The sequence below is a fragment of the Eurosta solidaginis genome, chromosome 1, assembly GCF_040869045.1.
Source record: "Eurosta solidaginis isolate ZX-2024a chromosome 1, ASM4086904v1, whole genome shotgun sequence".
Taxonomy (NCBI): Eukaryota; Metazoa; Arthropoda; class Insecta; order Diptera; family Tephritidae; genus Eurosta; species Eurosta solidaginis.
In genome coordinates this window covers 6,652,656-6,677,223 of record NC_090319.1, presented here as the reverse complement: position 1 = coordinate 6,677,223, position 24,568 = coordinate 6,652,656, and the positions used below count along the sequence as shown (strand labels likewise).

The 24,568-nt window shown below is 38.6% G+C and overlaps 2 protein-coding genes across 5 annotated transcripts in view; one reads left to right on the top strand and one right to left on the bottom strand.

Annotated features, from left to right (window-relative positions):
- Positions 1–24,568, bottom strand: part of Tk (Tachykinin) — a 95,969-nt gene that overhangs the window by 59,698 nt on the left and 11,703 nt on the right. The window contains exon 1 of one of the 2 annotated variants that reach the window (XM_067778395.1): positions 22,481–22,501. The exons of the other annotated variant lie outside the window; for it this stretch is intronic. The gene's annotated coding sequence lies outside the window, so the exon portion shown is untranslated. Of the gene's footprint in view, positions 1–22,480; positions 22,502–24,568 lie in introns of those variants that run through there. 2 annotated transcript variants of the gene reach the window in all.
- Positions 1–24,568, top strand: part of Ect3 (Ectoderm-expressed 3) — a 49,776-nt gene that overhangs the window by 20,147 nt on the left and 5,061 nt on the right. For 2 of the 3 annotated variants that reach the window (XM_067778390.1, XM_067778389.1), the window contains exons 2-3: positions 7,446–7,684; positions 7,772–7,937. In XM_067778390.1, the coding sequence (XP_067634491.1) occupies positions 7,449–7,684; positions 7,772–7,937 (402 nt within the window). In that variant the 5' untranslated portion in view covers positions 7,446–7,448. The remainder of the gene's footprint in view (positions 1–7,445; positions 7,685–7,771; positions 7,938–24,568) is intronic. The other variant, XM_067778391.1, reaches the window with a different exon arrangement.

Here is a 24,568-nt window from a genome sequence, read left to right as displayed (position 1 = left end):
ATCCTTCAACACACAAGTCTCCCGGTTTGACATTTCCTAAAGTTGGCGGTCCTATCCAAAACTAGTCCTTTGGAGTGAATTACATTGATTATAGCCTATCAACCAAGTTTAAATATCAACTACACGTTACGGCTCCTTTTACAAATGTGAATACGTAGGCACATATATTTACTTTACCAGGTGAGGCTTTGTCCGTCGCAAGAACACTCAAAGTGGTGAAGCAAAAGCTATCCGAAGACAGTCGAACTAATGACAGTGTGTGCTACTACCCTAACGTAGTGGTCATTCGAACTAGTCTGAAAACTGAAGCTACGCGGCTATCATAAGGCCGGAAAACAGCAGTAAACATTTTCAACTTAAAATCGGTCGACTCTCATTCTAAAATATCGTTTTGATTTAAGGAAGACTATTGAAATCAATGTTGTGAACACAAACGTCTGCAAACTTTTGTCTACATTTTAAAAATTTTATCCAGGGTCCTTGTAAAATTTTAATCATGCAGATGCGCCGAGGATTATACGATTTTCACCCATTACGCAATGACCTCCACTTAGATTGCTTATGATTTCGAAGGCGGCATCCTTGGCCGAATAGTCACTCCCTAACGTTTCATCGCGTTTCTCTAGTGTAGCTTGGCAGCATAGCGCGACATAAGCATCCGTTGGAAAGTCTTCGGGGCTACACCTAGAGCTTCTAGGAAAGTGAAGTCGACGAAGGTATGAGTTCGAAGTCGCAGTCCTATAGCTTCTGTACTGGCATATGGTGTGAGGGTCAGGAGGCGTGGTCGCGACTGGTTGTAGGGATTGCTACTGTTCGCACATCGGGAAACGCAGCTCTTAAAAACAGCCGAAAAAACTGGAGGCGCCCTATGCCACGAGAGTCATGAGTATTAATAGACCATTAATAACAACAGTAAGTCGCCTTTATGTGTGACCGCCAATGAGCCACAAATGATTTAAGAATTATTGGGAGTTAACCCTAGGTGTAACTGCGCTTTGCACGAGATATGCAGACAAAAGTGTGGCTATTTTATGTATCTATATTTCTTTTCAGCAGACGCAGCAGTACCAATTCCAAAGACCGGGGTTAGGTTCGAAGCCTCTCTGGAGTAAGTGAACGAGGGACAATCCCTCCGCAAGGAGCAACTCCTGAAAATTTTTGAACGGTCTGCGAGATCTTGAGGCAAAAACCCCGGATCTTTCCGAAATGGCCAACACGTTGATTTCCTTAAATACATACAAACAAAACCTTTCCTAAATATTATTTTTTTAAATAGAAAAATCAAGCTTTTTAAAGTAAGAACACCGGCGTACGCCGGCGCGCCGCCTACTCCGCCGCCGCCGATAAAGCGATCGGCGTAAACCTCTAATTGCCGCGAGGTATAATAAAAAGTAATAAAAAGTGTAGCCACCGGCGCATCGATACATATCAGAAGAAGAAATTAATTATTATGGAAGATTCGACATATATATATATTGTTATCTGGACCGTATCTTTGGCCTAAATGCATACTTTTTAGCAAGTTTAAAGAAGTTTATCACTTCCTCTATCTATCACTTTCCCGCCCTGATCTTCTCCTCTCTCCCACTCTCAGTTTTTCTCTACAAATATCTAGCAACTCATATCATATTAGATCGGTCCATGTTCCTCTCTTCAAAAGACCAGCTACATATGCATCAAATAAAAAGTAAATCATTTGATAAATAAGATTTTTCGAACAGACTGATCCCTGACCCTCAGAAATGAAAGAAACCCAAACATTTTCAGAAAATATCACCTGAATATGACTTATTTTGTTTTGTTGTTATTGCGACAGGGTGGATAAATGATGTATATTGGAACGATTTTCCGTCATCCCATGTCAAATTTGGTTTCGAGACAAAGCGGTTTCGGCATTGTGCCATCATCAGTGTTGATTTTCTTTCTGATCTGTAGTTGTCGTTTGTCCTGTATTTATAGTTCGTAGTTACATGAGCAGGTTTTGTCAAAATTGATGTTGGTGTATATTTAGTTATATGTATGTGCGTTCATTCACAACCGAGGGTGGTTTTTACTGATCGATTTGTGTGACTGACCAAGGCAGGTAAAAGTCCGTAATTTTAGTCGTTTCAACTTCTTTGTGGGTGTGTTATTTTGGTGCGTTAATTGTCTTGTGTTTATTTTTTATTGTGTGTTTGTCTTTTGTACCTGTGAGATAAATTTGTTTCTTGTAAACAAGTTTTAATGGCTCGAATATTATGTCAGAAATTGTGTTTATCTGTTCGTTTATTATTCTGCCGTCGAATGTTTTCTGTTTGTAGATTTCCATGTTTCGAGTACGTTGAGACGTCTGCCTTTTCTTGTACGTGAAGGACCCTAACTGTTTTATTAATGTTTGCTGGGGAACATTTATTTTCGACCATGTGATTCGAGAAGTTAGACTCTGTTAAAGTGTTTGGATTCCATGTTTTTTTGTTGCAATCTCTAATGTGTTCTCTGAACCTCGTTCTTATTTGCCATCCTGTTTGTCCTATGTAACTATGTTGGCATCCGTGTGTTGTTAGTTCTTAGTTTTCTCCCTAGAATGTTCGATGTTTTGAAAGCTGTGTTAATGTTATATTGTGACGAATATTAGTGACACTAAGTGATATCCACATCACTAGTCTGATGCTAAGTAAATGAAGCCACAACAACAATAAAGCAGGCATTCACTTGTATCTACATAAACGAATCAATCATTATGTCTACACATACTATGTACGTACACGCAGCGGAGAGAGATGCACAAACACATGCATATATCTGGTCTGAGATGCTCCCAAAAGTAGGCACTTATCTGTGGAAGTATCACTCACATATACACGCGCATATGAGAAGCTATAACGTGCATCTGTAGTTATGTTATAGTTGGTAATTTTATAGCTGCTAGTAAATTCTAGAAATAGAAGTGCGAACGAGAAATCACAGAGTATAAAACGAGGTAAAGCTGAGAATCAGTAAATCAGTTTAATTTAAGCAAGCTATCAGTTGCGAAGTATAAGTGTTATTGTGAAGTACTTTAATAAAGGTCATTTTGCATTATTGAATAGTGGAGTTATTTATTCAACAGTTTAGTGATTCGAACGTTAGTAGAAGGTTGCAAATAAGCGGAATTGCTCTAAATTCGTTACAATATTTCTTAAAGAAGTTTTCCAATTTATATGTTGCGTGTTGGGCGTGATTTGAGGTATTATATATTATTGTTTTGATAGCCGTTGGCTTTCTATATATGTCATAGCTAAATCTTTTGGCAACCTCATCAATATTTATCGTGAGGTCTAGATAGTTGATTCCTCCGTCTTTTTCGATTTCCATTGTAAATTTTATATTTCCGTGCTGCTTGTTGAGGTACTCCAGTACAAGATCTTCGTTATTAGTAGTTAAAACGCATATTATGTCATCCACGTATCTAGCATAAAATGACACGCCTAATTTGGACTTCAGCTCCTGTATGTACTTTTCTTCCAAATTTTGCATGACCACTTCCATACAATGTCTGATATGGGGCTTCCCATTTCAAGACCGTTTGTTTGTCTATATATTTTAATGTTGAATTGAAAGTAGTTTTGACGTAAAATGGTTCTTAGCGTGTTTGTGATTTGCATAATTTTCATTTTGTTTTTTGTATTATGAACTATTTTGGAGCTAACTATGTCCAAAGTCTCCGATAGTGGTATTGATGGGTATAAATCTTTTAGGTCAAAAGATACCAATTTGCTGTTCGTTGTTAGCTCTACGGTCTCAAGTTTCCCCATTAGTTCTGTTGTGTTGGCTATTGCATATTCGTTCCTAAGCTCCAGAGCATTTTTCAATATCGTTTTTAAATATTTGGATAGTTTGTAACATGGTGTCGATTTAAAATTAATGATGGACCTCATTGACGTGTCCGGCTTGTGGATTTTTGGTAGCGCAATCAGTGGAGGAGCCGAAGGATTCATTTGAACCAATTCATGTGCCGTGTTATATATTTATTTATTTATTTAGAGTTTGTACAAGGAAGGCTTAGTGTTTTAGGCAGTACATCAATTTGATTAAGTTATTATATGGAAATGTTACAAAAAAAGATAAATTTAAATCTAAAGATATAACATAACATATATAAATACAGAAAAGTTAAACACATAAAAATTTTCAATAGTATATATTTTCATACATTCACTTAAAACTTTAAAGATTTAGAGTAACTTAAGAGTTAAGAAAAGAAAATGCTGCTAGTTTGAAACAGCCTGCTTTTCTAATAGTTTTTGTTTTGGAGGAAAGTGAGTTCCATAGACAAATTGTACTGACAAAGAACAGTGTATTTTGGCATTTTGGCAACAAGAAACTTTGCCGTTAATAAAAAGTATAAACAATATTTGGCCTAAAATATATCCTTGTGGGACACCAGATGTTATAAGCTTTAAGTTTGAGACATTATCACCGCATTGAACTTGCTGAAATCTAGATTAGCACAGTGGTGTGTCCTTTGCCTGCTCTCGTTGTGACAATATTGTTTTCCTTAGTTTATGCCGTAGATCCTTAATTTTTTCTCTTCTGCATTAGCCTTTTGTCCTTCCTATGCTTTCACCTCCTTTTTTATTATTTCCCTGCACATGTGGTGCGTGCTCCTGTTCCTCCTGTGGTATCAATGATACTGCGATCTCCGCATCTGCTCCGTTTTTCTTACTGTATTTTGATCCATGATATTGTGCTTCAGGCCGTTTTCGAGACCCTCGGTTCTGAATGAACACACAGCGGATACACATAACTAAATATACACAAGCATCAATTTTGACAATACCTGCTTATGTACCTACGAACTATAAATACAGGCCAAACGACAACTACAGAGCAGAACGAAAACCGACACTGATGATGGCATAGCGCCGAAACCGGTTTATCTCGAAACCAAATTTGGCAAGGGATGACGGAAAATCGTTCCAATATACACCTGTATATCTAATTTCAGGCAAATAGCTTCATAAATATTATTTCGAGTAGAAAGGTCGCTGGATAATTTCTCAGGACGAAAGATGTGTATATGATCGGAAAACGAACGCATATATGCTAACCGACCAACAAATTTTATTTATACGGAAATTTTTGAACTGCAATTGCAAAACCTTTTTCTTTTAGTTGTGTTTTAAGTGTTGTTCTATATCCCGAAGGCAATGCTCTGGCTACCCCAAGCTCCTTTTAATATGACGAGGTCGACGGATATTGAGATCTAGGCCAGAATAATCAGTGCGATGTTACCATCTTACGTTAAAATTACATGTGACACAGTGGCAAGAGTGTGAACGTCCTGACACCTTCCTCTAGGCCGGGATCAAGTATTGGCTATGGATTGGGTTCGATTCCTTCCCGAAGTAGGAGAATACAGAGCAGTTCCGCTGCAAGAATCTGCTGAGAGGATGACAATTTCTGGAAGGGAGGCAACAAATTTAATGGGGTTAAACTGAAATGACAGCTCCGGTTAATAGAAACAGCTGTCTTACTCACAAGGTTTGGTTTTGACGACCTAGAAGGTTCCACGTGGAAATATCAAATCGTATCAGAGATAACCGGGCTAATATCTTTTTCTGCGAAAGGATCATCAACAACAATAATGTTCCCTAAAATTTTCGGGAAGCCTCCTACAAGTAGTAGAGCCATAACTTCGGTAGTTAAATCATTTGGTGAAATGATTTGGTTCCGTTGCGGTTTCTAACTATCGTCAGTTATTTCGAAAAAGGAGTGAGGGTTTTGGTGCTTTGTGCAAGTCAGTTTAAAAGGGTTAGACTGGTTGAAAAAATGGTATGCCCCTAATTATTTAACACCTGTCGTGCTTAATAGAAATGTCGCTCTACGCCCGTTCTTATCAATTAAATTTATACTAAATTTATCAGGCTGCAACGTCGACGCTTATCTATTTGGTGCCTTATTAACTAACATTTACGAACCAATTACTGACATAAATACCACTTATACATATATATCCTCCTAAAGTACATATGTTTGTATGCATACATAAATCAGTATTGTCTTTCAAATCATAACAATCATAAAGTATTTACTATGAGCTTAATTGTTGAACTTGGTTATGAAGAAATCAATAGCCCCATTGTGTAAATTTTAGTCACACCTACACACAGATAAACATTGATAGCCAAAATAGAATTAAACTTCCGTGCACTTCATAAATTCATTCAATTCCCGTAAAAAGCAAAAACATTAAAATATACCCAGATTTCATACGAAGAAGTTGAAACCACAATTCAGAACTACCCTGCAAAAATCGCGAGTATTCCATGCATGCATGTATGGAGTATTCGCTATGGACCAAGCGAGTGCTCCAAAATTAACCGCGATTCATACAAAAAATATGGTCCAATTAACATTGCGATGTCCTAGGACTGGACCATATACTCCAGCTCCGCATTACATCAGAGTAATCAATGGAGTACCCACAGTCCAATAAACATCGTGTAGTGATTATAATCGTTAAAAACGAACAATGATCGGCTTACAATATGTTCGTGTAGAAACATGAGTTGGCCCATTGCTGCATTACAGTGGAGTATAATGGTAAGTACTCCAGTATGACAGAAGTGGACCACATGATCCAACGATTTTGGCAGGGTATTTATCTTGGGATGCGGCGATTTGGACACAAGTACGTTAGGCGGTACTCCACCAACTGGAGTTACGCAGAGAGAAGGGGATAGGTAGATATGGAACGCGAAAACAGAGAAAGAGTGAAAAAACTTGAGTAAAGAGGAGGGCAAACAACCCGGCAAAGCGATAGCCGGAGGAGAGAAGGAGAGGGTAACCATGTAGAAAGAAAGTGCTACGTTATATTGACTTGGTGGTGTAGGGGAAATGTAGGCGTCTACGGGAAGCCAAGGCAGAAAAAAACGCCGAAAGGTATGCAACAGAAATTAATAAAATCAGTAAACTCGCTGTATATTGTTGCCTTTATTCTGGCATTTTCAAGGGCTGTTAAGTGTATTACTTTCCTCAACATCATGAATATTGCGTGGTTTCACATGAAAGTATCTTTAGGTTTGCTCAGATTCTGGACTCACCGTTAGACATTATCAACAGATGTCTAGTCAAAATGATTAATTTTTCTTTCGATCTACTTTGTTTGGTTTCTGATTACTTTGGTGTTCTACCGCCGGATATATTTGGATGTGTAAATATGCATTTCACCTAATCCAGTTCAATCTAATTTGCTGTGTTGCATTTCTATGGATTTTGACACTTTATGAATTAGGATGAAGAATTATTAAATTAATAATAGAGTATTCTTGTATCTTGATATGCTTTTGAGTTTAATTACAACGTAAATACTTCATGCGTTTACTTCCTGTTTATATGTATGTACGTACACATGCATAAGTCGTTGTTTATTTAATATTTCAGTGATTATTTGATAACAATTGTTTTCAAATTTTTTTTTTTAGAAAATGCAACTCTTAGGAATAAGTTTGCTGCTGCTGCTTGGCCTGGATCTAATCCATGCTCAACAAATGGTGGTGTCAAGACAAAATTTTACAATTGATTGGGATAATGATCGGTTCCTTAAAGATGGTGAGCCATATCGTTTCATAGCTGGCTCCTTTCATTACTTTCGCGCTCATCCCGATAGTTGGCAAAGAAAGTTGCAGACGTTGCGCTCTTCCGGGTTGAATGCGGTGACGACGTGAGTTACGGAACTAAATTTACAAAAACAAAATTCTTATTAGGTATAACGCATATTTTCATAATATTTTTTTTTTGATTTTGCCAGCTATGTTGAATGGTCGCTGCACAACCCCAGGGATGGTGTTTACGTTTGGAATGGTATTGCGGATCTGGAAAAATTCATCAAGATAGCGCAAGAGTTGGACTTAGATGTGATACTAAGGCCAGGACCTTATATATGCGCTGAACGAGATTTTGTAAGTGCGATGAATGTAAGATTTTGTCAGTATTATTTTATAGAGCCCTAGCCCAGAAAATTTACCAACCTCTGACGCTGGAAGGTGTCATGCCACTCCTAGAAAATTTGATATATCTCCGAAAATATTTGAATTGTGTATCTAATACTTGTTAAAGTGATCCTATACATAAAGAAAGTGAGTTGGCGAGAAAGAGGAAGAGAAAAATGGCGAAGAAGTGGGAGAGATGAGCTAAGATGTAGCGGAGAATAAGGTTAAGATGAAAATTAGAAAAGAAAGGGAAACAGGAACAGGGCAAAGAACGGCTAGGATAAGGGATAATGAGGAGGCAGCAGAGTGAGAAATGGAAGACCGGGGAGAGATACATTGCAAGAAGAAGAGCAAAAGTGGGACGAGAGGAAAGCAAGAATGAGAGGGAAAGGAATAGACAATTAAGAGGACAAAAAGGGAGAGGGATGGGAGGTGAAAAGAAAGGGAGTGTTGGCAAATAATTTGGAGAGAGGAGAAGACAGAGAGCAAGAAAAATAGAAGCAGAAAAGGTATTGAAAGGGAAAGAAAGTATAGATTGATGAATAGGTTTAAGAGCAATCGGAAAGAAAAGAATTGCAGTAAAGGGAGTGGGAGTGTGAGAGGAAGAGGTGAAAGGGAGAGAGCGTGGGCAGGATGGCAGAAAATGTGTGGAAGGGGAAAGGTGAGGCAGAGGAAAGGTCGAAAGAAAGACGAATAGAAAGGGGAAGGAAAATTAAAAGGAAGAAATAGCAGAAGAAAAGTGGAAAATTAAGCCAGCAATTTAAAGGATAGAGAAAGGAAAAGAGACATGAGATGTAAGAAAAGTGAAATGAGAGGAGAGAAGTCTACCAAAAGAGAAAGAGAGAACAAGAAAAAGAAGTCGGAAGAGTATGACTAAAGCTATGATGAAAAGTGAGAGGTATAAGAATTGTGGATAAAACAAGTGTGATATCTTATCCGTCTGCCGCCTGACAGGATGTTCAAGATTGCCACTTTTTAGCGTTTTGGCAGCGTGTTGACGGGATGTTATGGTGGCGCATAGGGCCGGCTGAGCTCAGGCCAAGGGGGTCACTGCTGGCGGACAGTGAACGGCCTATTAATTAGGTTAGCTGCGAATATCAAATAAGCAGCCCTCGACCAAGAGCGGCTGGTGAGGAGGGTTTGGCTTAAAAGGCCTAAAGCACCCTGAGAACCTCCAGTGGCAGGGCGAGTAGATGCCGCCCTGAATTAAGCATCCACAGCCTAGTACGGGGTTGCTTCGAGGGAATACCTACCCAAGATAGGGAGGCAACTATACGACGTGGGATACACACTCAGGAAGGTAAAGAGGTAAATTATTTGTAAATTTAAGGTGATTGTCACATTAAGACTGAGCCCAGTAAGGTCTTAATTAAGGTATACTGGAATCAACGACTCGGATATGTTTGTTAAGTACACGGCTTGACACACCATCGAAATGACTTTCCTGTTAATGTCCCATTCGTCTCCGTCCCGTTAAAACCTTGGCAGGCCTTGGGGTACGTTCAAAGTCCGTCATCATTAAGTTGGTGGTGCAGGTTCGGTTGAGATCCTCCCGATTAATACTGATCTGGCTCTGAACGCAGTCTTTATGAGGGACTGCGTCAACCTTCACGTGGCCTCCCTGCCTTCGCATAGACAACCACGGGATCTATATAGGTAACTGCACACTCGGACCAAGATAGCGGCCTCAAGTGGGGACCCAATTAAATAAATGATGAGCAACAACAATACTAAAATAAAAAACCAAACACAGGAGAATGAAATGGCGTTCAATCCATTTGTAGGAAGGAAGCTAGCTCGCTCTCCAGAAGGGCGTGGCCCATCGGCTGGGGGCCTTAACATTTCGTCGCAAGTGATAACGAAACCCAAAGGAGCGGAGGCCGAAAGCAAGCAAGGAGCGTTGTCGCCGGGTGCTACACCGAAGCTTTGCAAAAAGAACTCCGACAGCAAGGCTCAAACGGGCACACCATTATTAAGTGAGCTAATTAAGCAGGCGTCAGCTGCGTTTAATCAGCAAAACCCCTCTGGAGAAAAAAAGATGACCAAGCTAGGCAAGGCGATTGAGGACTTGATGCAGTTCTTCATAGGGCGTAATAATATACACGCGGAAATCAAGCGCTTGGCCTCCGTAATAAAAGTGCTGTACATCGAGTCGGCCCTAGAGGTAAAGAATTTAGAACATAAATTGCGTGCAAGCGAATGCGCCAAGGATAGAAGTCCATCACCCCCAGGATAGCGACCGAGGAATAATTCGTACTCGACCAAGGAGAACAACGTGGTAAAACCCACTACTACACTAAAAGATGTCTTACCAGGGCACGTGGGTGGTCACAAACGACGGCAAGAAACGCAAGAGAAGACGGAGCGGAAAGAGGAAACTGCAGCCCAAAAGACGGGAGAGTGGCAGTTAGCCAAAAAGAAGAGCAAGAAAAAATCACTTAAGGCTAGGCCGGATGCAATCATCATTTCCAAGGCGGGGGATGCGACGTACGCCGACATATTGCGTAAAGTGAGAAGATGCGACGAATTAAAATACCTGGGTGATGACGTCAAAACGATTAGAAGAACGGCGAAAGGAGAGCTGTTACTAGAGCTGAAAAAATCGCAAGATGGGAAAACAAGCGCGTACCAAGCAGAAATTGAAGCGGTACTAAAGGACTCGGCTAAAGTTATAACAAAGTCCCAAATGGTCACGCTACAGTGCAGAGATCTCGATGAGATTACTACGTCCGAGGAGATTTGCAACGCCCTCCACCAGCAATGCAACATCAAACTTCCAGATGGCAGGGTACAGTGGCACGAAGTCGGCACTTATAAGCCTTACAGCGGATGATGCCAAGGCGGTTCTTAATACGCAAAGAATCCGGGTAGGATGGGTTTCCTGCCGAATTAGAGAGCTCAAGCAAGAAAAACGCTGTTATAGGTGCTGGGGCTACGGGCATATAGCTCAGAAATGTAAGGAGACTGTAGATAGGTCTAGCCTATGCAGGAAATGCGGCCAGGAAGGTCATAAGGCTGCAAGTTGCGAAAATGCACCGAAATGCGCGCTATGTGGGGGACAACATTCAGCAGGCAGTTTTAAATGCCCACAACGAGAGGGCAGCAAAATGACTGTCTCATGAGAGTATTGCAGCTCAATTTAAACCATTGCGAGGCAGCCCAAGAGCTATTATCCCAAACAGTCTATGAAGGAGGATATGACATAGTGGTACTCTCTGAACAATACAAAAATCGCCAGGAGCAGGGTTGGCTCTCAGATTCAGCAGTGAAAGCCTCAATTTGGGCACCAGGGAAATTTCTCCCACAGGAAATTATGACGCCAACGGAAGCAGGATTCACGTGGGCAAAAATCAACGGTATATACGTCTTCAGTTGCTATGCGCCTCCGAGCATGACCATCGCCGGGTCGGAGACATGATATACGGGATCACCATTGAAGCACGAGGTAAACACCCGCTTTTAGTGTGTGGAGACTTCAATGCATGGTCATCTGTGTGGGGAAGTAGACGAACCAACGAAAGAGGAAGAGTTCTCCTCGAAAGCCTTACTTCTTTTAGGCTAGAACTCCTAAATTAACCAGGGATATATACCTTCGATACAGGTACCAGACGTCCATTATAGATCTCACCTTCGCTAGCAGCGAAATAGCAAGGCGAGCAAAATGGTCCATAAGCAACGTCTACACACACAGCGACCATAAATCTATTAGCGTAGAGCTGCTCGAAACTCCACGAACGGTAGCAGCAAGACATCGACAAAGTAGGAAATGGAAACAGCACCTTTTCGACCCACAAATATTTGACATTATCTGGAAGGACGCCATAGTACGAGAATCGCATGCGGAAGACCAGTCGGTTCAAATTACTAAGTTGCTATGTATGGCATGTGATGCTGCCATGCCCAGAAGTCGCGAAAAAGCACAGCGCACTCCGGTATATTGGTGGAATGACGAAATTGCGGAAGACCGTAGAAAATGCCACAAAGCACGAAGAATAGCGCAGAGGGCACGCTCATCACCACGATATGCAGAGCTACACAGCACATATGTCGCACAAAGAAAGGCACTTAAAAATGCCATAAAAAAGAGCAAGAAGTTATGCTTTAGGGAACTGCTGGATACTGTCGACCTAGATCCTTGGGGATCAGCCTACAGAACTGTGATGGCCAAAGTTAAAGGACCGATATCACAGCAACCTACGTGCCCGATACTGATGAATATTATTGTTGAAACACTTTTCCCGGCGCAAGATCGCTGGACTTATCCAAGCGAGGACCTAGAAAGTACGGAAATTCCGCAAATTACAGAGCAAGAGGTGCTGGACGCTGCAAAAAGAGTTGCTGATAACAAATCCCCAGGACCCGACGAAGTACCAAACATAGCCCTTAAAGCCGCGATTACAACTAGGGTTACATTATTTACTGATCTTTTAATGCCTTTATGCAAGAAGGCTTGTTCCCTCGCCCGTGGAAACGACAAAGACTTGTCCTATTGCTGAAACGTGGTAAACAGCCGGACCAACCATCCTCATATAGGCCACTTTGTATGCTGGATTCCCTAGGGAAGATTTTCGAGCGTATAATTAGTGAGCGCCTACAGCTGACTCTAGAAAGACCAGGTGGCTTATCGAATAGTCAATATGGATTTCGCAAATCAATATCCACGGTAGATGCAATACAAACAGTCGTCAATATAGCTAGAGAAGCTATCTCTGGAGGCCAAAATAAAAGGAAGTTCTGTGCACTGATTATGTTGGACATCAAGAATGCTTTTAACACTGCGAACTGGATGCAGATAATGGCAGCGCTGCAAAGCTTCGGCACTCCAGCTTACTTACGCAGAATTATAGGTATCTATCTTAAAGATAGAGTACTTCTTTTTGACACGGATCAAGGAGAAAAAGAATACAAAATCACAGGAGGCGTCCCACAGGGATCTGTTCTCGGTCCAACGCTTTGGAATGTAATGTATGACGGGGTGCTAAAGATAGATCTACCAGAAAACACGCAAATTGTGGGATATGCTGATGATATTGCAGTGGTAGTAGTGGCCAAGAAACTGGACCTGCTTCAAGCATTATGTAATGACGCCGTAGCAAGAATAAAGGAATGGCTGACCAATACAGGACTGGAGTTGGCTAGCCAAAAGACGGAAGTGGTATTAGTAAGCTCCAAACGGTCGGCGAAAGAGTTAGTCTTAACTGTCGGGGATCATCAAATCACCTCAAAGGATTCCTTAAAATACTTAGGAGTGCACATTGACTCTAAGTTAACTTTCAAAGAGCACTTCAGAGCGGTGGGGGAGAAAATTACCAAAGTTAATGGATCACTTATGCGAATAATGCCTAACATTGGTGGTCCGAGCGAAGCTATACGTCAGCTATTGTCCACAGTAACCAGCTCAATAATACTATACGCAGCACCAGTGTGGTATGGATCTAAACAGACCCATCAAAAATATATATTAGCAGCGTACCGACTTGCTTCTTTAAGAATAGCAAGTGCTTATTGGACGGTGTCCGACGACGCGATCCTGGTTCTAACCCGGAAAATCCCAGTGGACTTACTGGCAAGCGAAATGGCCGATCTGTATAACACTAATATCGAGCGACCCTCTGAAGAAGACAAGAAAAGAGCAAGGACACAAACAATAGCTAAGTGGCAAGAACGGTGGGAGGCCTCGAGTAAAGGGCGTTGGACTTTCACACTAGTTTGGAACGTAGCTCAATGGAATGAGCGGAAGTACGGCGAACTGAACTACCATCTCACGCAGATAATGAGTGGACATGGCGGTTTCAAAGAGTATTTATGGAAGCGTAGGATAGAGGAAGATCCTCATTGCCCAATGTGTACCACAGAGTTAGAAAACGCAGAACACGTCATGTTCTACTGCCCCCGTTTCCACGAAGAAATACTCACCTTGCATGGAGTCTTTGGGGAGGAACCTACCACGAGAAATTTAGTTTCACATATGTGCAACAGGAAAGAATGCTGGACTGCAGTGAGCAAAATGGCATTTATAGTAATGACACGCTTGATGGATGCTGAGAGGGAGCGCAGAGAAATGCGCATGCGAAGCAGTGGCGATTAAATGGACACTCAGAGCAAATAGCGGGAACCTGGACGCAGGGACAACAGTAGGCTCTTAAAAAATGAGAAATATGGAACGCCACCCTGAAGTAATGCGAAAGTTGTGCCGGGGTGGGCGACGGTTCCAGAACGGGGCTGTTTTTTAGTCTACGGACACACGGTTGCTGCGACGGCAGCAATTATGGTGCATTAGGCATTTTTCAGCCTCCCCGCAAAAAAAAAAAAAAAAAAAAAAGGGCCGGCTATCTTCAGCGGGTGATAGGAAGAGATACAGAATGATACCACGATAGTTAAATAAAAATAAGGTGATCGCTTGTTCTATTTGTAATTTTGACGGCTATGCAGAAGTTATCACGCTTGTCTTATCCACAATGGCATGTATTGCACACTTAAATAAAAACAACTATCAAATAAAAAAATGGAATGTTCAGAAAATGCAAAAACCTTACTGTCTTTACCATATATGCCAATACAACTTTTTTTTTACAAAGCTGATTAGTGGAGGCATAAAAAGTCAGTTCGGCAGGTTTTGAATTCGGAAACCCGGAGGTACACATATCTTCGAAATTTCTGTTTGTTAAGTCAGATATTCATTAATCTTGGCGTTCGATATAATACATATACTCAGTGTTTCTTTTTATAAATGAGCAGTTCCACACCAAAACGCAATAAGTGCACCCTTTACTTTTTTTGACATATGAATGTGATTTAATTTCACTTTTGGTGTAATAATCCATATGAAAAATAATAAACAGACATTTTAGCCATTCTGAAACATTCCAAAAACAACGTTTCATAGCAAAACGATATTATTTCACACATTTTTCGAGTTGAATATTATGTTATGTGTATATGAATGAGTATAAGATGTGGAGTACTGGTGTACTCCTTTAGGACAATTTAAGGAGTAACTTGGGAATGTTTAAAGAGTATACGAGTACACCACAATTGATCCTCATACGTTTATAAAATGTGGTAAAATTTTCATTACGTTGTCATAGGCCAGGCTTCTCTATTTCAGCTGGGAATATTTACTTCACAATACAAAATGGAACACCTACATGCAAGAAATTTCCCAAAAGTTCCCAAAAAATGATATTGGAGTACCAGTATGTAAAAAAGAGTAAAAGAGGTCCAACCATTTATTCCATGGTCACTAAAATGATGGCTCAAAATGTTTTATTCTAAAAACACCAAATACTTCTCACACAAAAGTTTCCCAAATAACATAAGTTCCAAGCCAAAATGCAATGATTCCAAAAAATGTGGAACCACAACACATTAAATAATAGTTTTCAGACCAAACCGCAATAATTACAAACAACTATCTGCCTTAACTTCAAATCTAGTCGTCCGATAATTGTTATTTTTTGGTTGCATGCGTGTCCTTCCATAACTGCTAGAATATCATAAGTACCATTTGAAAATGTGCCTCCATTTAAGATTGAGCACTTTTTCACATTTATTTAGGAATATAGGAGTCACTTCTTGCCTTTTAATTCGGAACTCCTCAAATGTTGATTTAATCAACTAACTCTTTTATCGCTTTTAACTTTTTGTTTCGCTGCCAAACTTTTATATATGTACCTGTTTCTTGCTTAGGCTTGGCGTAATCTTTCAGCACCTTAGTTATAACTATCCGCGTTACTTAAATTAAGACAATTAAGCTATAAATATTCTTAGCCATAACAAACTTATCACAATGACGTGGATTTATTGCAAAACTAAAATAATATTATTTTATTGTACTTCAGATCTTGACCATTCGAAAAGGGTAATCCAACTTCAGTTGATATTAGCTTAATTAACAAAGGTGCTAAGGTATAAATTTAAAATTTTATAGGAGAATCAAAAATCGTTTTCATTTTACATTCACTACTAACACTTTTACTGGTGGTGCATTATAATTAACATACGAAAATCTGAGAAACGCGCATTTTCAAAAATTTTGTTGGTTAGAGCCTTTGTAAATTAAAATAACGATATATACTGGCTGTTTCGGCCTGCCAGAGGAACTTTTTAATATACTCTTTGTATCCCAGGCTGTGAATCAAGCATGAGAGTTCGGAATTTGTGTATTTTACAGTAGCGTGCATTTGTATGTCGGCTTTTTATCAGTCTTTTTCTACTTCTTTGCATTTTTATACTCAGTTGAGCAGAGCTCACAGAGTATATTAACTTTGATTGTACAGGTATACTGCCATAAAACCAGATTAAATACGGAAAAGCACACATACTCCACTAATTAAGTTATAGTTGTTCGCAAACTAGTTATGTTATCTATTGTATACTGCCATAAAACCAGATTAAATACGGAAAAGCACACATACCCCACTAATTAAGTTATATTTGTTCGCCAACTAGTTATGTTATCTATTGTATACTGCAATAAAACCAGATTAAATACGGAAAAGCACACATACTCTACTAATTAAGTTATATTTGTTCGCAAACTACTTATGTTATCTATTGTATACTGCCATAAAACCAGATTAAATACGGAAAAGCACACATAATCCAGTAATTAAGTTATATTTGTTCGCAAACTACTTATGTTATCTATTGTATACTGCCATAAAACCAGATTAAATACGGAAAAGCACACATACTCCACTAATTAAGTTATATTTGTTCGCAAACTACTTATGTTATCTATTGTATACTGCCATAAAACCAGATTAAATACGGAAAAGCACACATACTCCACTAATTAAGTTATAATTGTTCGCAAACTACTTATGTTATCTATTGTATACTGCCATAAAACCAGATTAAATACGGAAAAGCACACATACTCCACTAATTAAGTTATATTCGTTCGCAAACTACTTATGTTATCTATTGTATACTGCCATAAAACCAGATTAAATACGGAAAAGCACACATACTCCACTAATTAAGTTATATTTGTTCGCAAACTACTTATGTTATCTATTGTATACTGCCATAAAACCAGATTAAATACGGAAAAAGCACACATACTCCACTAATTAAGTTATATTTGTTCGCCAACTAGTTATGTTATCTATTGTATACTGCCATAAAACCAGATTAAATACGGAAAAGCACACATACCCCACTAATTAAGTTATATTTCTTCGCCAACTAGTTATGTTATCTATTGTATACTGCAATAAAACCAGATTAAATACGGAAAAGCACACATACTCCACTAATTAAGTTATATTTGTTCGCAAACTACTTATGTTATCTATTGTATACTGCCATAAAACCAGATTAAATACGGAAAAGCACACATACTCCACTAATTAAGTTATATTTGTTCGCAAACTACTTATGTTATCTATTGTATACTGCCATAAAACCAGATTAAATACGGAAAAGCACACATACTCCACTAATTAAGTTATATTTGTTCGCAAACTACTTATGTTATCTATTGTATACTGCCATAAAACCAGATTAAATACGGAAAAGCACACATACTCCACTAATTAAGTTATATTTGTTCGCAAACTACTTATGTTATCTATTGTATACTGCCATAAAACCAGATTAAATACGGAAAAGCACACATACCCCACTAATTAAGTTATATTTGTTCGCCAACTAGTTATGTTATCTATTGTATACTGCCATAAAACCAGATTAAATACGGAAAAGCACACACACCCCACTAATTAAGTTATATTTGTTCGCCAACTAGTTATATTATATATTGTATAATGCCATAAAACTAGATTAAATACGGAAAAGCACACATATCCCACTAATTAAGTTATATTTGTTCGCCAACTAGTTATGTTATCTATTTTATACTGCCATAAAACCAGATTAAATACGGAAAAGCACACATACCCCACTAATTAAGTTATATTTGTTCGCAAACTACTTATGTTATCTATTTTATACTGCCATAAAACCCGATTAAATACGGAAAAGCACACATACCCCACTAATTAAGTTATATTTGTTCGCCAACTAGTTATGTTATCTATTGTATACTGCAATAAAACCAGATTAAATACGGAAAAGCACACATACTCCACTAATTAAGTTATATTTGTTCACAAACTACTTATGTTATCTATTGTATACTGCCATAAAACCAGATTAAATACGGAAAAGCACACATACTCCACTAATTAAGTTATATTTGTTGGCAAACTAGTTATGTTATCTATTGTATACTGCCATAAAACCAGATTAAACACGGAAAAGCACACATACTCCACTAATTAAGTTATATTTGTTAGCAAACTAATTATGTGATCTATTCTATACTCCCATAAAACCAGATTAAATACGGAAAAGCACACATATCCCACTAATTAAGTTATATTTGTTCGCAAACTAGTTATGTTATCTATTGTATACTGCCATAAAACCAGATTAAATACGGAAAAGCACACATACCCCACTAATTAAGTTATATTTGTTCGCCAACTAGTTATGTTATCTATTGTACACTGCAATAAAACCAGATTAAATACGGAAAAGCACACATACTCCACTAATTAAGTTATATTTGTTCGCAAACTAGTTATGTTATCTATTGTATACTGCCATAAAACCAGATTAAATACGGAAAAGCACACATACCCCACTAATTAAGTTATATTTGTTCGCCAACTAGTTATGTTATCTATTGTATACTGCAATAAAACCAGATTAAATACGGAAAAGCACACATACTCCACTAATTAAGTTATATTTGTTCGCAAACTACTTATGTTATCTATTGTATACTGCCATAAAACCAGATTAAATACGGAAAAGCACACATAATCCACTAATTAAGTTATATTTGTTCGCAAACTACTTATGTTATCTATTGTATACTGCCATAAAACCAGATTAAATACGGAAAAGCACACATACTCCACTAATTAAGTTATATTTGTTCGCAAACTACTTATGTTATCTATTGTATACTGCCATAAAACCAGATTAAATACGGAAAAGCACACATACTCCACTAATTAAGTTATATTTGTTAGCAAACTAATTATGTGATCTATTCTATACTCCCATAAAACCAGATTAAATACGGAAAAGCACACATATCCCACTAATTAAGTTATATTTGTTCGCCAACTAGTTATGTTATCTATTGTATACTGCAATAAAACCAGATTAAATACGGAAAAGCACACATACTCTACTAATTAAGTTATATTTGTTCGCAAACTACTTATGTTATCTATTGTATACTGCCATAAAACCAGATTAAATACGGAAAAGCACACATACTCCACTAATTAAGTTATATTTGTTCGCAAACTACTTATGTTATCTATTGTATACTGCCATAAAACCAGATTAAATACGGAAAAGCACACATACTCCACTAATTAAGTTATATTTGTTCGCAAACTACTTATGTTATCTATTGTATACTGCCATAAAACCAGATTAAATACGGAAAAGCACACATACCCCACTAATTAAGTTATATTTGTTCGCCAACTAGTTATGTTATCTATTGTATACTGCCATAAAACCAGATTAAATACGGAAAAGCACACATACCCCACTAATTCAGTTATATTTGTTAGCAAACTAATTATGTGATCTATTCTATACCCCCATAAAACCAGATTAAATACGGAAAAGCACACATATCCCACACAATAAGTCAGCGGCCACCGTGGTGTGATGGTAGCGTGCTCCGCCTACCACACCGTATGCCCTGGTTTCACACCCCGGGCAAAGCAACATCAAAATATTAGAAATAAGGTTTTTCAATTAGAAGACAATTTTTCTAAGCGGGGTCGTCCCTCGGCAGTGTTTGGCAAGCGCTCCGGGTGTATTTCTGCAATGAAAAGCTCTCAGTGAAAAGTCATCTGCCTTGCAGATGCCGTTCGGAGTCGGCATAAAAATGTAGGTCCGTCCGGCCAATTTGTAGGGAAAAGCAAGAGGAGCACGACGCAAATTGGAAGAGAAGCTCGGCCTTAGATCTCTTCGGAGGTTATCGCGCCTTACATTTATTTTCTTTTTGTTAACAATAAGTCGGGTTTTCCTTCCTGACGTTATAACTCCAGAACGCACGAAGCGATTTCCACGACTTGGCATTCGTTGGAGAGGTCTTGGGCTCCGTGAGGTTTATAGCAAATTCAGGATCGACGCACAGGGTCTCGAGATATAGACCAAAACGTGGACCCGTGAACGCCTAGATAGTGTTTTTACACTATGGGTATCAAATTGAAGCTGTTGATGAGTGCTTTAGTACAGGGTAGTTATCATACCTATTGGTGACTAGGGTCTAGATATATAGGCCAAAACGTGGATCAGCGTAACACTAGGATGTGTCTTTACATTATGGATATCAAATTGAAGCTGTTGATGTGTGCTTTAGTACAGAGTAAGTTTTATGTCTCTGGGTGACTAGGGCCAAAACGTGGACCCGGATACACCTAGAATGTGTTTTTACATTATGGGTATCAAATTGAAACTTTTGCTGTATGCTTTAGTACAGAGTGAGTTTTACACCCCTGGGTGACTAGGGTCTCGAGATATAGGCCAAAAGATGGACCCGGATACCCCTAGAATGTGTGTGTACTATGGATATCAAATGAAAGCTGTTGCTGAGAGCTCAACCTGGAAAAACTTTTCAATATGCATGCGAAGCCCAAATAAGGACATGAATTAATAATACCCACATACCTATTTACATACATCCTATTCGATTTGCCTGAAATTTGGTATATAAATTTGCCTATATTAGTATTTACGATGCTTTTTTCCGGGAAGTAGACAGAGACGGACTGGGACTGGGATTAGGACTAGGACTGGGGCTGAGACTCGGATTGGGACTGGAACAAAATATATACCACCCTCTGGGACTGGCAATAAGATATGACGAAGAATGAGAAAAAATTGAGAGAAGAGAAAAGAGAGAAGGAGACTGAGAAAGAGATAGAATGAGACGAAGATGGAGATACATGAAGCGAAAAATACGGAGGGAGGAGTGAATACAAAGATTAGGAAAAAGTGTAGAGGGGCGAGGGCAGAGTTAGACGGAAAAAGCTTTTAAAATGTATGCAGATAGACCAAATTTGGGGCAGAGCAACGTCTGCCGGGTCTGCTAGTTAAGTTATATTTGTTCGCAAACTAATTATGTGATATATTGTATACTGCCATAAAACCATCCAGAAATGATGCCGGAAGGAAGCGCAAATGATCCCGAAAAAGTCTCGAATTACCCCGACGGAATCCAGGACGGATCCCCAAAACCATCCAGAATTAATTTTTCGAGGCGACCGAATTGGTGTCATGGTAGCATGCTCTGTCTGGGTCCTGGGTTCAACACCCGAGCAGAACATCAAGAATGGAGAAAAACGTTTTTAATTAGAACCAAGTAAGGACGGGACTGTCTTTGGCTGTGCCGAAGACTTCATACTTTCATGAATGGGGCTGAACAAAAATCTTATCCCGTTCGTAATCTCCAAATAATCGGATGTATAAGATAAGAAATATATAGTGAACAGATGTGCATACCTAAACGATTTTTAAGATAAATATAAAATAAAAAATGGCAAAAAACCCCCTTATCTGAACGATCGGTTGTATGGGATATAACTATATATAGCTCCGATCAAAGTGATTTTTTTATAAAATCATATGTGATATATTAAAATATATATCACCGAGTTTCACGTTTATACTTTCGAAATTAAGGGAGAAATGGCCAAAAATCTTTCTATCTGAACGATCGGTTGTATGGGATATAACTATATATACCTCCGATCAAAGTGATTTTTTCAGGATATCTTCTATGATATATTAGAATCACGTTTATACTTTCTAAATTGCGGCAGGAATGACCAAAATCGTCTTATCTGAAGGATCGGTTGTATGGGAGATATATGTTATAGTGGTCCGATCCTACTGGATCCGACAAATGTCAAATATAATACAAAAATACATCCTTGTGCCAAATTTCATTGAGATATCTCAGAATTTGAGATACTAGTTGCGTTCAAACAGACAGACGGGCGGATAGACGGACATGGCTATATCAACTCAGTTCGTCGCCCTGATCAATTCGGTATACTTAATGGTGAGTCCATCTTCTATATTTCTCAACGTTACAAACATCGGACCAAAGTTAATATAACATTTAATGTTCATGAAAGGTATAAAAAGTGTTTAGCATACACTCCGAATGTATGTATGAAAAGCTCTTTGGTGGAAGCTCATCTGCCTTGTAGATACCGTTCGGATTCGCCGTAAAATCACGTAGGTGTCGACCCGCCAATTTGCAGGAAAAATTAAAAGAACCACGACGCAAATTGGAAGATAAGCTCGGCCTAAAATCTCTTCGGAGGTTATCGCGCCTTGCATTTATTTATTTATTTTATTTATAATGGGCCGAGTGAAAACAAACAAGATTTTTTGTTGTGTAGCCTTGACTTTAATTAAAATGTATTGTTGTTATTTAAAATTCCTGGAATTTTTACTGAAAGGTTTTTGCTTACTTTTTATTCACATTGCTCAATTTGGTATAAATAGCGCCCACAAAATTAATCTCGATGTACTTCATATTTAAAGATTGATGCAAAAGTTCTTAATTGAAAATGAATTCACGCCATATTTTCGCGATGTTTTTTGTCGTTCTACGCTGCTTTTCCAATACGAATGCGGAATTTCGCGTTATAAATAAAAAAATTATAGAAATAAAGAACAGCGCACACACGGTTGCAATATTTTGTTGTTCCGACTATCTTTGCGTTGGTTCAATAATCTCCAAGCGTTCGGTGGTTACAGATGGGCCTTGCGTATACGAATTCCGGACAAATTGGCAGGATCTCACCGTTAGAGCTGGTTCAAACCATTTATCATATCATAGTCAATCACTCCAAGTGAGCGGTATATTTTTGGAAGATGAGGACGATCCATTCTATATAGCTGTGGTTGTAGTGGAGAATCGTTTTGAATGGGTTACAAATTTTGTAGCGCATGTAAAGCTTTGCGATACCAATACCGAATTAGAACCGGGCAATGATATGCGTGTTAGTGGATGGGGTTGGGACCCTATATCTGAACAAAGTTGTCCTTATCTCAGAACTGCTAAAATGCCTATAATACAAAAGGATGCATGCAAGAGCGAAACTTCATATTCGGCCGAGATACCAGACAAAATCATTTGTGCTGGAACTGAAGGAGGTAGACTGGGTTATAAAGATTCTGGAGCAGGGGCAATTGTGGATCGAAAACTTTGTGCGGTGGCACACTCTCTTGGTACTGCGGCCGGTTTTCCGAATTTTTTTACAAATTTAAAAAATCAAAAAGTTAGAGATTTTTTAGTTCCCTATGCATCGGAGTTGTTATAAATTCACTGTTGAGTGGAATACACCCTTACTCGACAAAACACCGGACTTCGAAACAATTTGAGATAGGTCGTTTTCGAATTGAGATATGGTGACATTCCACTCAACAGTCGATATTTGTTTTATATCTCATGTATCATTTTATATATCATTTGTTTTATACATCGTGTGCAAATAAATTGTTATGATTGCAAATAAATACATATTTTTGATTGTATGCAATGAAAGTGGTACGTATGTATGTGCCTTAAATTGTGAGACCATAGTTTGATCACTACTGTAAAGTTTCCTCGCGTATGAATAGATCATGAGATAAAAAGAAAATTGCGCAACAACTACTTTCAGGCCCAGGCAAACTCCATGTAAAACAGATGATCGAAACAACTCTATGGAATCACCGTAATCGGTTATTGAATTCATAGAATAAAGCCTTAGTCATAACGATACCATAGCCAGCCAATTAGTTGTTGGTTTTCACCCATACCCACAATCTATAAATGTTTGCGCTAAACTCGCCAGCGCACATGCTGGAGATTATATTTTTCGTTTCGAAATTTTTTACATTTTCTATTTCATGAAGTTATCATTTTAGGTTAAGGCACCAATAACCGAAGCCAGTATAAATATATTAAGTGAAAATATGTTTACGAATTGGGCGTTGTGAATATGGAAAGTTTTCCAGGGCCTTAAGGAGCTGATATTTTACCAAAATACGATTTTACTTTGGCAAAAGGTGTCGCTGGATATCGTTTCTTATTGAAACAACGTTTTTATACTCAGCTGAGCAGAGCTCACAGAGTATATTAATTTTGTTCTCATAACGGTACCCCGTAACGGCATAAACTAATCGAGATAAATATATACGTCTATATATCAAAATGAGCTGGGCGAAAAAAGAAATCCGTTTAGCCATGTCCGTCCGTCCGTCTGTCCGTTAACACAATAACTTGAATAAATTTTGAGGTATCTTAATGAAATTTGGTATATAAGTTCCAGGGCACTCATCTCAGATTTCTATTTAAAATGAACGAAATCGGACTATAACCACGCTCACTTTTTCGATATCGAAAATTTCGAAAAACCGAAAAAGTGCGGTAATTCATTACCAAAGACGGATAAAGCGATGAAACTTGGTAGGTGGATTGACCCAATGATGCAGAATAGAAAACTAGTAAAATTTGGACAATGGGCGTGGCACCGCCCACTTTTAAAAGAAGGCAATTTAAAAGTTTTGCA